General features: G+C 39.3%; 1 protein-coding gene and 1 long non-coding RNA gene across 2 annotated transcripts in view; one reads left to right on the forward strand and one right to left on the reverse strand.

Annotated features, from left to right (window-relative positions):
- The window catches only part of LIPC (lipase C, hepatic type), a 53,707-nt gene extending 48,569 nt beyond the window's left edge, over nt 1-5,138 (reverse strand). The window contains exon 1 of the mRNA XM_062627391.1: nt 4,988-5,138. Within this exon, the coding sequence (XP_062483375.1) occupies nt 4,988-5,069 (82 nt within the window). The 5' untranslated portion in view covers nt 5,070-5,138. The remainder of the gene's footprint in view (nt 1-4,987) is intronic.
- LOC134168090 (uncharacterized) overlaps nt 1-18,184 on the forward strand; it is a 125,846-nt gene that overhangs the window by 39,696 nt on the left and 67,966 nt on the right. The gene's annotated exons all lie outside the window — the stretch shown is intronic.

An 18,184-nucleotide genomic window follows, 5' to 3' on the forward strand; every position in this document is an offset into this window, starting at 1 on the left:
GACTTCTGAGAGCATTACGAATGCTGTGTACTCATGCAGTGTTTCTGAAACACAGCCACTCAGAAATACATCTGTAGAAATTTTCCTAATAGCATAACATAGTCACTAGTGTAATTTGTTAGTACCTAACATTCTGCCTTTCAGCTTTCAGGACTTCATGGACCAGTGTTTTGGTATGTGATAAAATATAGCTCCTGAATCCCTGTTTCAATGATCCAACTAGAAGTAACCTGAATTTCAGGTCAGTGGTGATGCACAAACTCCACTGAAGTAAATTACAGATATCAGTGGATTTTAGCCTTGTTTCCATAGGCTGTAATCATGGTATATTTGTGCTTATGAAGACAAGGGGGAGAAAGAGAATAATTCTTTTTATTAGTTGGTTTTTTTTTTAGCCAATTGAAATCCAATTTAAAGAGAGAACGAGGTATCAAGTAATAAATTCCTACATGTTTTCTGAACATCAGCAGTTTGATAGAGAACAGACCCTTATATCAACACAGTTGCTATTGCATTAACATAGGATTCAAGTAAACATTTGATTCTAACACTTTGCTTATCCATAAGGCTTAGCTGTTACCTTGCACTCTGGTTATCATTTGGGGTTTGGAGAAATTGCTCATCAGACAGGGAGACTCAGAGAGGACTGGCTTGTGCTTGAGTTCAGCTGGTGTAGGCATTGTGGGTGCAGTTGGCTTAAACCTTTTTGGCCCTGAAATTTGATCTTGTTTGAGCACTGATACCAGACACAGGAGATGAGTAGCTTCCCACTTGGTGCAGTGAGCAGTCCTGGGCCAGTCACTACCTGATCTGTGAGCCTGTCTGCATTAGCCAGTCAATGGACACAAACATACCCCTGAAACAGTCATAGCATGTATGCAGAGCAAGGCAAAAAAGGCTAGGTAGCAGACATGAGGTGGTGACAGTAGTGCAGGGCTGGGGAGAGAGACCATGGAGTGGATCTCAAACTGATGAGGATCCTAACGAGGGTTGTGTAAGGTATATGAGGAAGCTGGAGTGTGCTGGGACATTCATGGGTACCATGTGAGACCCAAAGTCAGGAATATAGAGGTGCTATAGAAATGGGGAGATCAAACTGAGAATATTGGGACAAGAGTGTCATGGAAGTACAGGAGGAGTTTGGGATACGTAGAATCTAAGTGACTGGAAACCAAACATAACTTAGTTCTGCTGCTCATGGAAGTGCTTATGTTAAATTCAAAGTTGAGTTTGAACTTGTAGCTGGACATTTTAGCCAAGGAGTTTCAATCAGAGGAACAGATTACTGGGCCATTCTGTCCCATAAAAAGAGGTGATTTACTTAGTTTTCTGCCTATGCTGGAAAATTATAGTTTTCTCCGAAACTGGAAGACTGGATTACAAGTACCCTGTGAGCTTGTTGGCTTTGGTTTGTGTTCTTCTGTCATTTATTATAAACCCAAACCACACAGAATTAACGTGAAGTTAAGGCACAGATTGTTATTACACTGAAAACATTTCAAGGAATTAAAAGAAAGGTCTCCACATTTTTAGTATTTATTGTAGGCTTTAAAGAAATGTTAGATTGTAGAAGTGGTATTCACCTTCAGTGTCAAAGGTACCCATCTCATCATCTTGGCAGACTTTCGTTCCTATCTTTGCAGTTTAAATAGCTTTTGTGCATCTTCTGTGTTTCTTGCATTTCTAATAGTTTATCAGCTTCAGGTAGAAATTACTGCTTTGGTAGTTTTTAAGATCTGCTATGGTATACTGCATGTACACTGCATTTTATTGAGAAATTTTATCTGGGCTTTGGAGAATTTGATATACCCAACACGTCTTTTTATATCTCCATACTATGATTGGGGAATAAGGAAAACATAGCAGCTGTTCAAATTTCTGTATAATCCATTCCCATGGTCTATGTTATAATCTTAAAGTGTTGGTACTGTAATACTTAAAACACAGCAGAACTGGACAACTAAGATGTTACCTTCTTGTTTGGGAAAAAAATAGTCTAGCCTCAAGTGCCAACTGTGAGACTGTCAAGTAAAAGTGCTTGCTCAGTAACACACATTCTCATGGCAGCTACTATATATTTCTGCTCTACACAAGGGAGTAGCCTAATGGAATATATTCCTACCTAGTTTTATGCTTCCAGGAGAAGAATCAAAATAAATAAGAGCTTATGCTTAAATACTTCTTGCATTCTTCTAGAAAGAATCATCTTGGCTCAACTTCAGGAATGTTACGTTTAGGTGCTTATTTCTGGTCTTTTTCTGGGATGCTGCTTTTAGATAATGAAATTTTGCCAAAAATTGCCAAACTATTCCCTGCTATATAAAGAAACTCATGGCATTTCAGAGACACTCTTATGCCTTTTTAAGAAATAACTTCTGTGTGTGTTTAAATGAGATGTTGTGTTTGCTTGGTAATGCAGTCCATTTTATTCTCCATCATTAAGTATAAAATAAGAAGCTACAACATGTATTTATGTACATGACTTGATCAAATGGATTTACATACACCTGTCTACACTGATTTACCTGCTGGTGTCTAATTTCTATATATTTTGTTTTGTAATGTAATGTCTTTAGCTGTGTAGGTGGATAGAATAATACAGAGAAAATTGAAGCAAGGAGTTGATTATTTGCTGGCTACAAATAAACGAGAAAGACTTTTACACAGTGATTGCTCTTTTAAAGGATGGTTCCTGTATAGGCAATTGCTTGTGCTAAAATTACATGCCAGACACTCAGCTCTGAGAAGCCTTTGTACCTCCTTATAGTTTTACTGATTGTTGCTGCAGTTCCTGCTAAAATAAGAAAAAGCAAGCTCCAAGGTAGGGTATTCAGATAAAATGCAGACTATAGTCACTGGAAGATATCTCCACTTGACAGTGTCAAAAGTCCTCTCATGAAGGGCTAGAAACTTCACTGCCCTTCTTAGTGAGGATTAGTGCTATACTGCCATTTGCATATGCCATTGTGGCAAAGAGATTTGCCTTACTCAGAAGTGAAATGAGGAAAAAGACTTTTTCAGGTTGCTAGGTGTGGCCAACACATCAGAGTTGATTTTGGGGAAGACAGAACTGGCTGAGCTATACTGATCAATGAAATGGTAACAAAAATAAGTGAAATTTATTTGAGAGCATGGAATAACATTATCTTCTGGACAAAGCTGCTGTGACTGAGACTGGATTGAGGAAGGTGAAGGGGGGTGAAAGGTGCAGAAATACATTAACATAAATGGACAGTTGAAATCAGAGTTGCACCAATTTAAAACTGAGAGGAGATGAAGATCCGAGTTCAACATAATGGAGTCTCAGGGCCTTTAACCTTGTAACTGCTGCCTGTTAGTTAGGCTCTGAATAACCTCTAGAAGAAATCACAGTAGATTTTTTTTTTTGCATTTTTAGAAATGTACCTGCTTTGCTTCTTAAATCAGTCTCTTGCTTCAACATGCTATGAACTAGGCATATCTGCTAGTGCTAATATGACATGTGACCTGTTTTTTGTGGCCACATGCAAGGTTTTAAGCTGCAGAAGCAATGAGCAAACAAGTGAAGTCCGTTGACATAGGAGTAGTAGGTCATGAGGGGAAAGGGGGATGGAGAGAGTGAAGTGACTGACCTTGCTATAAATGGTGCCACATATAGGGGTGGTAGGAGAATGTGAGCTGGCATCAGGTAAGACCTATGACTGTAAGATACTGAGGGTGTAGCAACTTCCTGCCTCTGCTTTGTGTATATACCTAAGGTGAACTAAACTTTAAGCACACAGTGGAGTCTGAATAGATCTGGGTAAAGGTGATGTGAGAAGCCTCAAACTAAAGTTAGTGCCCTGATTTTTGGTTCTCTCAAAAATACAGAACTTGACCAAGGTTTCTAAATAGCTTGCTAAGGTTCAGCAATTGTTAAGGATGTGTGGGCCTTGCTGCCTTGTAAACCAGGCTAAGTTATGGCATTAATTGAAATTTACACCTCTCAATATGTTTTAATTCAAGGATTTTATATTGTACAAAATGAAACCCAAAGGGAAGTTCAATGTGCAGAATCAAAAAAAGGTGGTCCTGCCTCCTGTAGACTGAAATCACTGTGCCTATTACATACACAGTATTTTTATGGTAAATGTTTTCTAAAACTGTTAATACAAATTCACATAAATGCAAACCACAGCTACTGTAAGAGACCATACTTCTGTAAATTTCTTGCTTTAGTTACAGCTAGGGAGAAAGCTACATCTATTACCCCTCAGAGCATGAGAAATGTAGTTAGATAAGAAGGAAAACTAATGCTTGCTCTGTATGGCTCAACAATGAAGGCAAACATGGAATTGTCTTTGTCAATCACATTAGAGAAGTTTTAAGAAATGCAGTTATGTGATGCAAAGCCATACTCAACAGTCACACAGATACTGACATAATGTACAGTGTCACAAAAGCATAGAAAATAGTTGTACAACCATGTAAATGATAAAGATCCTCCACAGTACTCTACAAAACATACTACAGATGTATCTCTCTTACTCAAAGATATTCATCACACTTGTGAAAGGCAGCCTTATGTTAGGCAATGCAGGAAATGAAAGCTTAAACACCCTCAGACAGCTAGAAATTTCTACTCGTAGGAGACTGAATCTATTTTATAGAAAGTATTCTGGAAGTATCCATTCCAAGAAGATTATAACTGATACCAGTTTCATTTTCAACCAGTATATTTTCAAACCAGTACATTTTTAAATTAGCTTCAGCAGAAGTTTTTGTTAAAGGTCAAATAACCTGAAATCTATAGTCTCAGAATGTAGATTTCCACTGATAAATGTTTGTTGTAAACATTTTCTGGTAAACACAATTATAAATGCCATATTTTAAGGGAACATAACACTCAAATCCCCCCCCAGAACTCAAACCCCAACAGACTGATGACCAGACAGTCAATACTACTTAATTTTTGTAGCATAAACATTTCAAAGAAAGCTCATGAGCACTATTTTGGATAGGGTATTACCTTTTTTCTTTCCTCCATATGTATTTGCTGGGATGATGATATAAGAGAGCAATAAAAATGAAAGAAGTTGCAAACTTTTCATTTCTTCTTTCTCTGAATGAGTTGGGGAATGCACTGCTCAATTCTGCCAAGAGATGGGAAAAAGAGAGAATTACCAATGCTTTGCAAGAAATTGTTTGCCCATTAATCATTAACCTTAAATTCTCCTGTCCCCTGCTCTGGTCTCTCCTTTTATGGAAGTAAAAATGGAATTTGCTGGTTTCCAACCTCTTCTTTTTTATTTTCTGCCACTTGTGGCAGGAATAATTTGGAACTGGATTGTCCTCCCTTGCACAACAGTGCTCGGCTCTGAACACAGTGGGCTTCAGGGCATTTGTTCTCTGGTATACTCCTAAAGGCCATGAATAGACAGCTCAAATTTGGTTGGTCAACATCTCAGTCTGAACACATTGCAAAAGAGCTGAAGGTTAATCTAAATATTTCACTAACAGAGACAAATCCCAGTAAGGGAAGCATCAAAATTTTATATATACAATAAATACTTACTTCAGTGACAAAATTGATACCAGGTTTTGGATAGTTGCAAAATGTTTCAAATTAAGTGAGCAATTTTTATCACATAAAAAATTTGATAATGAAGCACAATAAGCAACAGCATCTCTCTCCACTTCTGGTGAAACAATCATAAGGAAGTGTATGTAGTGGATGCAGGAGTCATTGCAGAGAAAAATATGTATACATGCAAATATGGAAATCAAAGCAGAATCTTAATTAGCGCTGTGTGCGTATATGCCACAATGAATAGGTGAGTCCTGTAAAGTGTGACAGGGCAAAAAGTACTCTTGGTTATTGTTGTGGTTTAAGTCCAGTCAGTAACTCAGAATCACGTAGTTGCTCTCTCACTCCCCCCTTCCTCCCCCCCACTCCCGGAGGGATGGGAAGGAGAATCAAAAGAATGTAACTCCCACAGGTTGAGGTAAGAACAGTCCAGTAACTAAGGTATAACACAAATCACTGCTGCTACCACCAATAATAACAATGATAAGGGAAAAGAATACAACCGCTCACCACCCGCCGACTGATATCCAGCCCGACCAAGCAGTGATCTAGCCCTTCTGGGTAACTGCCTTCAGTTCTACATCCTGGGCATGATGTGCTGTGGTATTGAATACCTCTTTGGCTAGTTTGGGTCAGGTGTCCTGTCTCTGCTTCCTCCTGGCTCCCCCTCCTCCCTGGGAGAGCATGAGGCTCAGAAAGTCCTTGGTCAGACTAAATATTACTGAGCAACAACTAAAAACATTGGTGTTATCAGCACTGTTCCTAGGCTGAAAGTGAAAAACACAGTACTGCACCAGCTACTAAGAAGGAAAAATATGACTGCTACTGCTGAATCCAGGACAATTATGCAGCAAGTATTGCCACAAAGTGGGATCTTGCACAGGGACAGGACACAGTGCTGTCTTCTGGGTCTTGTTAGCATCAGTCTGGAGCATCATAGTTTTCTCACATCAGTCAATGTTCTTGAGACCTACTCCAGCTTATTTTAAAGTAACTGAGTGCCATTTATGATGTAGCCATGGCAGCACAGGCTTGGCATGGGCTGCAAATCGATCTGCATTTCCACTAATTGTTGGATTGCCAGCGTATTTGGGTTGATGTTGCTAACCTCCACCGCTACCTGCATACCTGAGCTAGTATATGATTAGCTAAATAGGCAGTCAGCATTGTGGAATTTCCCTGAGACATAGTTCTCTGGCACAGTAAACTGTCTTGAGGTTTTGAATGTGTCCTCATGTGCTGAAAAAGGGGTGATGGTGTAAATTCTTTTCTAAACTTAGTTTGTTAAGGATTTGCAGTTAGTAATAGCAAGTAGAAACGATGTTTTAAGAATTCTACAAGTATCTGTGTTGGACTAAACAACTGAAACAGCTTGTAAACTTAAAAACTGTGTTTTCAGTATTCAGTGACACCCAGATTTTTTATGAAGCCTCGTGTCACAATTACTGTGTCTAGAATGTGTGATATGATAGCTATACCTCCCCACCTTGAGGAATTTTTCATTCTTCATTGTTTTTATCATTAAGAACTATGTCAAAGTGTCCCAGCTTAAAGATTTTTCTCTCTAGAAGACAGTAAATCTCATAGGACCCATATGCCCTACCAGAACTACAAAAAAAGTATTCTCAGCAGGGAATCTCTGCTGTCATGTTTGACTCATTGTTTTGGCATACAGGAGCATGCTTCATGGTGTGTGGCCCATGGCGCTGGATGTTGCATGAATAAAGGAGAAAAGTACAGAGCACTCCTCAGTCCAAAGAGCTTTGAGCCTGGGATACATCAGACTGCTAGAAAACTCTACAAGCAATCTCTAAGGTCATACTAGTCACCACAGTTGACTGATTGATCAGTCTGTGTCTGTGGACATATAGTAATAAAGTGGGAATACAGAAACTGAGGTGATAATGACCAAACTGACTGGCTGATAAATACTTTTTGCAGCAGTATTTTGAAAGAATGCAAGCAAGAAAAGGATTTGCAGTAACTGCGATGGGACAGAGAACTTGGACAAGAATTTAGGCTGTCATGGTGGACAGGAAATGCTGTATTTTAGTAAAGTTAATGCTGGTGAAAATTATTGTTAAAATTTAGCACAGACTTGTAGAGAACTTAGTCAACTGTAAACTGAAGATGATGTGAAGATTACAGAACTGACTCACAGGTTGAATGGTGATACTAGACACAGTAATCAAGAAAGCAGAAAGCATTTAAGGGGCAAAAGATTGTAAGATCTATTTTCTTCAGACAGGAATTGTTCTAGAACAGGGTGGTAAATCTATTGGGTACAGAACAGACTGTTGGCTCTTTGTGAGGAGGTTGACTGGAAGTAAAGACTGTAGAGGTCAGTCTTTGGATTTACTTCTCACTTGAGAACCCATATAGGAAATCAGAATGGCATTACAAACATCTTATGAAGGGTTGCTTAAAGCAGTAATAGGAAAACTGGGAAAAAGCTTATGAAGGATTGCTTCAAGTGGTAAAAGGAAAACTGGAAAAATAAGAGTTGCAAAAGGAGGAGGAGTCTGCCTTCCTCTCTGCTATTTGCATCATTTAAGTAGCAATTTGTCTTTTCAGTGTTGACAGAAAATCAGCAATAATGGTGGGAGAGCAAAGCAGTGTTGTGGGAATACTTGTACAGCATTTGAACAAGAGATTCCACAGTATGTATTCAAGATGAGTTTATGTAGCACAGAATTGCTTGCTATGGCACATTAGTCCACAGAGAACAGATGCAATTGTGTTCCAGAGGACGGAGTTGCTCCCAGTGGCCTCTAAAACATTGTCACACAATGTTTTTTCGGAGTGTGGGTTTGGTGGTTTATTTTTGGGTTTGGGTTGTTGTGGGTTGGATTGTTTTTTTTTTCCCTTAGGTCTCTTCTCCATTTGATTTACATGAGTAATTCCAATTACCTTTATTATCTACTCATAAAGAAAAGAATGGGTCTCCTGCCATGTAATGAACATTAGAGGTAGAAGACTCCTGATAAATAATTTTCCTGTGAATCCACATACTGAAGTCATAATCATTGCCATCTTCACTGTGTTTATCTGGTCACTTGGTGAAGTTATCTACTTTGCTTAAGCTGCTGTTTCTCAGCTTGGTTAATTGTTATGTTTGGATAGCATACATAATATTCTATAAATACATCACCAAAATTGTTTTAGGAATTAGTTCCTTACATAAAAAGCATAACAAGAAGGAGTCTTTGGTGCATTATGAGAATAGGAAAATTTGAGACAGGCATTTGTCAGAAGGGACTGTGCAATAGCTACTCAGAGTTACTTGTAGCATGTTGTTATCACATACTGAAATGGCTTTTTTCAGGCACATTTGAAATTGTATGCACTGCAGTGACTAGGAGCTGCAATATTCTGAGTGAAATTAATTGTGAAAAATATTAGATGCTCTGGGTCTTCATATTAGTGCATTAGTCAATCACAGCGAATGCTGTCCGAATGAAACTGGGTACTTTTGAGATACAAACAGTTGTCTGCTGGCCTGCCAGGGCAATAGGAACTCTTAAGAGTGCTCTGCTACAGTTCTGAATCACTTGCAGTGACAAAATTTCCAACAGTTAAATACAGCACAGGTACTAGAAAATAAGGGAACAAAAATCTCAGGGACTGTAAAGAAAGCTGAGAGATTGATGTAGGTAAATGACACCTGGAATATACAAGCTACACTGTGTCCTGATGTGACTTTCAAGAGTGAGTGCAAGGTTCATTCTTTAGAGTTGGGTATGTGTTACTCATGCTCTGGGTGAGGCAAGTGGCTAGTTTGGTATTTGTAAAAACCTGGAGTCTTAAAAAAATGTATGAAATTAAGTTCTTAAATTTAATGTTTAAATATGTTAACTGCAAAATTTAAAGGATCCATTGGTAGTTATTATTTTACCAAGTGAGAAAAATCTGATCTCTCTTTTCCATAACACCCAGCATTTGCACATTACTTCATTTTCTGCACTGAAATCACTCATACTTACTGTAGTGATCTGGATTTTTAAAAATGCTAAATCTAAAAATAGATAATCCAAACTGCTCTTCTGTGAAACAGATAGAACACATATTTCGTGCAGCATGAAGGCTAGTGCTTTGCCTACTTCACATGAAATAGAACCTTTTCCTAAACCCACAGCACCCAAAACCAAATTTGTAGTTTATGTTGCTGTGTTTATATCTAGTTCGCATGTACTGTAAGAGGGCTTGATACCCTTCTCTCTTCTGCTAGAGATGCTGCTTGTACAACATATACCCAGGAGGTATACTCTCAATCAGAATCCCCATCTGCTTCTTAGCTAATGTTCCAATTATAGTTAGACTTCTTGCACATATTCACATCTATAATAAAATTGATGGTTTCACTATTGAGAGGCAGCATGTGACTAATCGTGCATTGTACCATGCAAGCTTTTACTTAAATATATCCTTCTAATCAAGTTAAAGGAAGGAACATGAAGCAGAAATTTGTCAGGCATACAGTCCTGTTCTTTTCCTGAGACCACACTGTTCATCAAGATGGTTTTCAATCACCTGAAGACCAATAACACTGTAGTACAAATTGTTCTTTCAGGTTTAGAAGAGATTTTATGGGCCAGAACTTCAGCTGGCATAAATTGGCTTCTGTGCAGCTATAATGATTTTCACCAGCTGAGGATCCGCCCTGTGTTCCTATAATTGCCCACTGGTATCCAAAAAAGATTCATGTGATGGTTTTGCTAATATATCTGAGGTTATAGGGCAAGAAAAAATTTATGTGATGGAATTTTTAATGCAATTTTTTAATCCAGAATTTATTCTGCCTGTTTCATCTTTCCTAGTATTATTTAATATCAAATAACTCTGAAGAGACATATTTAGATAAACTTTTGTATGTGGATTCATGGCCTGTGTCAGCAACTGCCCATGAGCCTGAAACTTCATTTATGGCAATAGCTATGGAGGCATCAAACTTCTCAGTGTTAAATTTGCAATTAAATAACTGATCAGCAAACTTTGTTTTCTGATATGAATGAAAACCACCCATTTGCATAAGCATAGCCCTGTGCAAGTATGAGTTTCTTCTGCAAGATGCATTTCATACTCTGTAGCCCCTGATAAGGCAGTCTTCTTCCAGAACTCGTCACCCAGAATATTGTCTGGCTTTCTGGCTTTCCTTGGATGTACAGCTAGGACTAATAATTGCATTTTTACAAGTTTAATGCATTCTGTATAAGTGTGCCTTTTAGTAATTTTTAAGATACTCTCCACTGAATAGTTTGTATTATAAACAGCTGTAAACAGAGAACAGAAATCCAACTACTGAGCATAAACATTGTGTGGTAAGTGGCTCATCTAGTCCTACTTCCAACTTAAAAAAAAGACATTTTTTTAACTTGTTTCTGTGATGTAGCCTCGTGCTTTTTGTAACAATGCATTACTTGTTTAGTAGCCTTAGAGGAATGCCATTTCTTGGCTTATGTGTCTGTCTGTCTTCCTAATGGGTACACTGTGTTCACTTGGTGTATGTGTCTGAAAGCTTAGCAGATCAGAAAAGCACAGATTAGATGAAATAAAGAAAAGGGGAGGACAAATCCCAATAAATCTTGGTTGTCTGTACTCTTGCATTATGTATAGACTGTTGTGTGCTTGTGTATTACTTCAGCCTTAAAATAGGTAAGGAGCTGGCCTACTTCCTGGCTTTCATTGCAGCTAGTTCTGTTCTTCAGCAGATGGGGCTAAATTTCTGCGTGGTTATACACTACTGAAAGGATAGAACAGCTGCAGACTTTTTTACCCACCTGCATTCTGTCTTATTTTCAATTTTCACTGTTGTCAGTGCCCTATTTCAGGGATGATTGTATGGCCTTGTCCTGGGTTCAGCAGTAGCAGTCATGTTTCTCCTTTGTGGTAGCTGGTGCAGTGCTGTGTTTTGACTTCCAGCCTGGGAACAATGTTGGTGAAACCGATGTTTTCGGTTGTTGCTAAGTTAAGTTTACCCTGACCAAGGACTTTGTGAGGCTCACGCTCTGCCAGTGCGGAGGGGAAGCCGGGAGGAAGCAGAGACAGGACACCTGACCCAAACTGACCAAAGAGGTATTCCATACCACAGCACGTCATGCCCAGGATGTAACGGGGAGTTAGCCGGAAGGGCTGGTTGACTGCAGGGTTGGAGGAGGCATCAGTCAGAGCTTGGTCGGGCTGGGGTGGGCGAGTTATCAGTCGGCTGGTGGTGAGATGATGTATTCTCTTCCCTTGTTATTTCCTTTATCATTGTTATTATTGGTGGCAGCAGTAGTGATCTTTGTCATACCTTAGTTACTAAACTCTTTTTATCTCAACCTGTGGGAGTTGCATTCTTTTCAGTTCTCCTCTCCGTCCCTCCGGGAGTAGGGGTAGGGAAAGAAGTGGGGGAGTGAGTGAACAAGTTGCCTGACTGGGTTTAAACCACAATAGGCCTATAAAATTTTACACTGAATTTATACTTGGAAAAGCAGATGTTTTTATATAGCTGTGATCTGTAAAACGTAGGAAATTTTCCATGAATTAGCATTGTAGCATCAATACTGTAAAGAAGAATGTGCTTTTGCAGAACCCAGCATGCATGCTGAGGACATTTCCCTTCATTGGACTGTGTAAGAAACAGCTAAACACGTGTAATAACCCAACCTCTTCTCTCCCACCCCCCATGAGGATTGAGCTTTATGGTTTTAAGCAAAAACAACACATGTGCAATGCCTTTTGAAGCTGCCCTGCTTGTTCACCTCCCTCACATCAAACAGAAGTGCATCTGAAAGAGATGAATACATGGCAAAACCAACAATGCTCTCTTCCCTTTCTAGCTACTGTACTTAGGAGGGAGTCTTTTTAACAACAAATAGAAACAGACTTGTTTTAGAAATTGATTGATGGTTCTTATTAATAAAGAAGACAGCAAGAACAAGACAACTAGGGCTTATTTTAGGCAACATATTTGAAGAGGATACACTTGAAAGCACTTAAAACCAAAGGCAAAGGACCATGTCAAAGTAAAGGAACTTGAAATACGTTAAACGTTCAAGTGCTGATTGATGATGACTCTTAGGACTTAACATGCTCACAAGAGCAAAACGTGGATCTCTGTGGAGCTGCTGTCACTGAAATTGAGTCTTTGTGAAAGGAAAGAACAAACAGACAAGAAAACTGAAAGAAGAATAGGATTAAAATACAGAGTAGGTACAAACAAACAGATAAGGAAATACAAATCTCTTTGGCCAATAAGGAAAAACAATGGGAAACACAAACCTTTTATCTGAATAGATAAAAGTCTTCACAGCATAGCCAGACTAATCCATACAAAATATTTCCAGGCAGTCATTTCTTCTGTACCCACTGACTGCATGACTTTCAGCACCTGTGTCTGAAACAAGTGGTTTAGGCCACCAGAGCCAGTAGGCACTTTCAGGGCCAGTACTGATGGACTAGGTTAAAAAAAAAAAGAAAGAAAAAAGATGGTAAGGGAAGGGGGGACCTTTCCTTGCAGCATCCTCTGTTCCTTTCTCACCTCCCCTCACCCTAGTGATTTCTTGCTCTGACTCAGGAGCTAGCATGTTTTGGCTTTCTGCACTGCAATATTGTAGTCATTGTGAGTGAGTGTAAAGAATGACAGGATGAGGGAGTATGTTGGGGGAAGCAGACTGTTTGAGGTAGTTAATTATCCACTGCAAATATTTTGTTTGTTCCAGGGCCTGAAACAGCTCTTGTTAGTCTTAGCAGAACTTGGATACTGAGTTGGGTAGACCCTTGAATCTGGTGTATTGTGGCAGTTCCTACATTCCTATAAGACAAGAGAAGATTATAGGATAGAAAATTGTCTTACTTGAGGGCTGAAGAAGCCTTAAATACTGTAAGTATCAGTTGGGATAAACATTTAAAAACTTTCTGAAAATTTGCCCCCAAAAATACCTGAAAATATTACAGAATAGTAGCAGAATTATTGACCTTATTCACAGAAATAGAAATTAATGTAGTCTGCTAGAAAGAAATGAAACACTTATTTCTCTTTTAGCTCTGGAACTGCAAATCTTTGATGTCTGGATTAACCATAGGATAATAGATTAAGAACTTCGATATTCCAAGTCCATAGTTGTTGAAATGATTCACAGCTCATCAGTAATCAAATGTCAATCAGTATTAGACTTGAAGTAAGTAACTGTGACCATGAATTCAAACAAATTCTTGGCACTGTCTTGTAAATACTGATGTTCCACAACTGAAATGAGAAATGGGAAGAGCTGTTAAACACTGAATTTAGCACAGATGTTTCCTGTTAAAACAGATTAGTAAAATTTCAGTATTCAGTGGGCCTTTAACACCCACCCTCCATCTGTGGTATTCATTTTTAGCATTGTGGAATAGGCCAAAAGAGCAGGCTTATAATTAAAAAGAAACCCCACTAGGGTGTTTTCTCTAGCTCTCCTTTCTGTTTTTTATAGCTTTGTTCCTTCATTTGTATGTGGAAACATTTTACTGGGGGGCAACATGGGTAAGACAAGGCTTGTTCTCCATCTGGGAGTCACACTTACTGCAGCCAAGTGCACTGCAAACAAGCCCTTGAACATACGCTACATACATAAGTGCTAATTGAGAAAGTCTGATGATGTCAGTTGCGTAACAGTGATATTCTTTGCCAAATGACCAGTTGGTACTTGTGGCTTTTAAGTAGCTTGGGTTCAACAAAGTGCTTGAGAAGTGCCTTTGCTTTGAAGAGGAGGCTGAGCAAGAGGCTGAAGGCAAGCTGTGCTGAGTGACCGGATGAGCACTGTAGGAGTAACAGGGTCAATAACCAAGAGAATTGCCACAGACCCACTCAGATAAAATGGTGGTAAAGATCATCTTTCAGTAACTTGTTTGGAAGATAGAAGAAGGAAGCAAGCATAACAGTGCCTCTGTCCATAACATACATTGTGAATACATTCACAATTTACTGTGTAAACCAACTTCTCAAGTTTCTTTCATGTGTATTTATTCACGGTTGAATGTCGGCCTTAATTTCTCACTCGTATGAACACAGGTGTTGGATATATGACATTAAAGACTTGGGTGGGATTTGGGGATTACTTATTTTTTTATTTTCATTGTTTTCTTCTAGACGTCAGTGTGAGTTTGCACCAGAAAAGTCCGTAATTCCTTCTGAGACAGAACAGCAATATCAAATGCAACATTATAAAACAGGGCCACAGTCTCCTGTAAAAGTGACTTGAGAGTTCAGAAACCTTGAGATACTTAAACAATCTGGCCTACAGAGTTATTGAAGAGGATTTTAAAGGCCTGAGCAAGAATTACAAGCACTGAGCTAAGAAGAAAATTTTTGATGCTATATGTGCACATTTTTACAGTGAATACCAGGGTTCTGTCTACTGGGAGAACAGTCTTGCTGCCCCCAAGTACTTCTGCTTTAGTGTAAATGCTGAGACTATACAAGAGTCAGACCAGGCTGTCATAATGGTTCCTCTCATCCAGAGCAATTCAGTCATCTTTCAGAGACAGACAAGGATCTGGTCACAAAATGTATCCCTAATGTAAGCTGCTGTTCGTTGATCTTCCTATTTTTCCGAGTGTTAAAGTGCATCAATACAATATGTTTTCTATTCTTGAAGGTTGAGAGTTACTTAAAAGTTCTAGGACATGATTTAATTGGAAAAGTACCATTTCATAGAATCATGGAATAGTTAGGGTTGGAAAGGACCTTAAGATCATATAGTTCCAACCCCCCTGCCATGGGCAAGGACACCTCACACTAAACCGTGTCACCCAAGGCTCTGTCCAACCTACAGAATCGTAGAATAGTTTCATTTCAATTTTGTAATTTTTTGGTTTTCTACTAGAGTGCCATTTAAATGTTTCTTTTCTGAATGCTAAGAATGTGTCCCTGGGTATGACCATGGCCATATCACTGTGGCTGACATTGGCAAAGCATAAGGTTAGAACAGTTTGGGTTTTTTTCTGTCCCTTTTTGATCTTCAGGGATTTGATTCATCCATATACCTCAATTATAGTGTGATTTCAGAAAAGTTCCATTAGATTTCTTAAGAGTAAATTAAATGCTTAAAAACTGCTAGTTTGTGATTTCTAAGTAAAGTTCCATCTCTGAGAAACAGATTCTGCTGTTAGGTATGCTAGTGTAAATCAGAGTTTTCATCATGGCAGATGCATTTGTATTCATGATGGTGACAGCAGAGGTTGTCCCAGATTTTGATTTGATATTGAGAGGATTCTCTTCATCTCCCTCTGTCTCATCACTGCACAGTGCTGTCATACAGCAGTTGTGGCTCAAGATGGACATCCTTTCCTGGTGTGGGATGATTCAGTGCTGATGCAAAGCCGCTGGTGCAGGGTGCAGTCAGTTTCTGTTATCATTACCTCGTAAAGAGCACAGGGAATCAGCAAGCTGACCTGTTCTCCAGAAGTGTGGTTTAAAGATTGAGCCCAGCTACAGCAGATCATCAAGGACTGTTGCCATGCATTAAAAAAAAATAATTAAAAATTAATAACCAAATCTAATAGCATGACAGTAAGTGGTGTAGTTTCCAGCTGTTTTGTCTTTGTTTTTTCCTGTCTCCAATAGTCTGTGCTGCTAAGAATTGATATTGCCTTTCTGACTGCATCTTTATCTACTGGCAATTCTCTCTCTTATTATTTACTTCCTCTCTGACACTGGTGAGCCATGGTTCAAGCTCACCTGGCTCTGAGTGAGGTTTTCAAGCAATTTATATGTGTCTTCCACTGACTGTAGTATTGTTTACTGTGAAAAGGGGTTCACTTAGAAAAATAGCGTCCTGTGCAGCATCAGGGAAAGCTGGTAAAGAACCCCACCCCCAAAGCAGGCGTGATAATGCCACCATTAATACTGTTTACAGACTGGAAGAGGAAAAGTAGCCTTTTGCTTTCTTAAGCTGAACAGTTTTGTTGTCTTTTAAGGAACGTCTTTAAACAATTCCACAACCTTCAGCTTAAAAACATAAGCAGTAACGTATCTACTGCTTAAAAGATGACCTTAGGAGGCGAGTGTTTGGATCTGGTTTCTTCCTGTGTCCCTTGTTTCCCCTTAGCTTACTGGCAATTTGCTCAATTTTCTGCTGGCTTAGATGCCCCCATTTGCTAAAGGGAGTTCAATAGTACCTACTTTTCTGGAGTGCGGTGAGGCTGAATGAATCCTCTGTAAATGCCATTGTATTTTTTGGAGGAAAGGTGCTATATAATTCAAAGTACTGGTTTTATATCTGATTGATTGAATAACAGATGGAAGCAGCTCTTAAGAACAAAATGTTGAACATTTTTTTCCTTTCTGGTATTTTTGTATCTCAGAACTCACTTTGAAATGAATGCCTGCTAAACGAACAGAAATATTAACAGAGTAAGTTTCCCCCATACAGTTATGTTCCCACATCAAAAAAATTTAACTTCAAATTTATTGGTTTCAGACCACACACATTACCAGGGCAGACTGTAGGCACAAGGAGGCAACAGCCATTCCATGTGCTGTTTGGCTGTAGCTCAACTTTGCTCCTTTGCAGTGGGGCACTGCTTCTTCCCATCACCTACCCACATCCACTGGGATCCTACACATTCAGCAGGGCACATGTTTTCTTTCTAATGAAAATAATAGCTCCAAAAAGTTTTTGACTGTCTTTCTTTTATAGTCTCGCGGGCTGAACAACTTCCTGTGAGTTTTGAGTAATATTGGTTATTGACAGCAAAGGGTGAGGTATGCCATGGCTCCATTCACAGCAAAACAATGCCCATACTGAGGAGGGTTGTGTCCCCATCACCTGCTACTTCAGATAAATAACTTCATGCTTTTTCCTGTTAGAGCAAATGACAAACTCAGATTTCCTTGCACATAGGCTCCCTGCTTCTGCTCCAGTTCCTGCATTTGCTTGAGTCCATGCCTCTGCCCTGGCCTTGATTGCAGTTTCAGTCTGTGCTTCCTTTTCTAGGGCTTCTCACTGGGTAACCTGAGAGCTGTCTTTCCCAAAAGGTGACATGTTATTTGTTGAATAACTTGGGGGGTAAAGCGCAGTTGTCAGTGGTCAGAGAAAAGGTAAGCAGTCTAAAACGCATTTACTTTGGAGAAGAAGAGTCCCACTACCTAATTTATGGGATGCAAACCTTTCTAAGCCCATACTTGCTGTGGCATCCTAGACCTGTATCTCCTAGATCTCCTATCATCCTAGACCTGTCTTCCTTACTGTACCCTGTGGCATGAAACCCAGGGCAGCCAGTGCTACCCTGCAGTGCCCTCCCATCACTCATAGGAAGAGCACAAAACCAGGCTGTGAGCCTTTCCCCTGGAGGATTTAATAGCTCAGTTCAAGCAGGGCTCAGTGTCCTGCTATGTATTCCTGTTCTTTTCTGTGTTCTAATTATAACTTCTTTTTTTTTTTTTTATTTATTTCCAAATTCTGTTTGCCATCTTGCCATACAGAGAAAGAATTCAGACTATTGGATAGAAACCTTTCTTGTCACATTGCCTCACAGATGGTCCAATCTGCTCTGCACTTCATGCCTGAAAGCCAGTTAATATGGCAGTGCAGAAACACACATTTACAATGCAAATTCTGGCTCAGCCTCAGGTAGGCATCTCAGCTATGTTCTGTGCCCTGAAATTGGAGGTATGCAATG

This window comes from Pezoporus occidentalis, unplaced genomic scaffold (genome assembly GCF_034315485.1).
Source record: "Pezoporus occidentalis ecotype Australia unplaced genomic scaffold, CSIRO_AGI_Poc_V1 ctg11, whole genome shotgun sequence".
In the NCBI taxonomy this organism is placed as follows: Eukaryota; Metazoa; Chordata; class Aves; order Psittaciformes; family Psittacidae; genus Pezoporus; species Pezoporus occidentalis.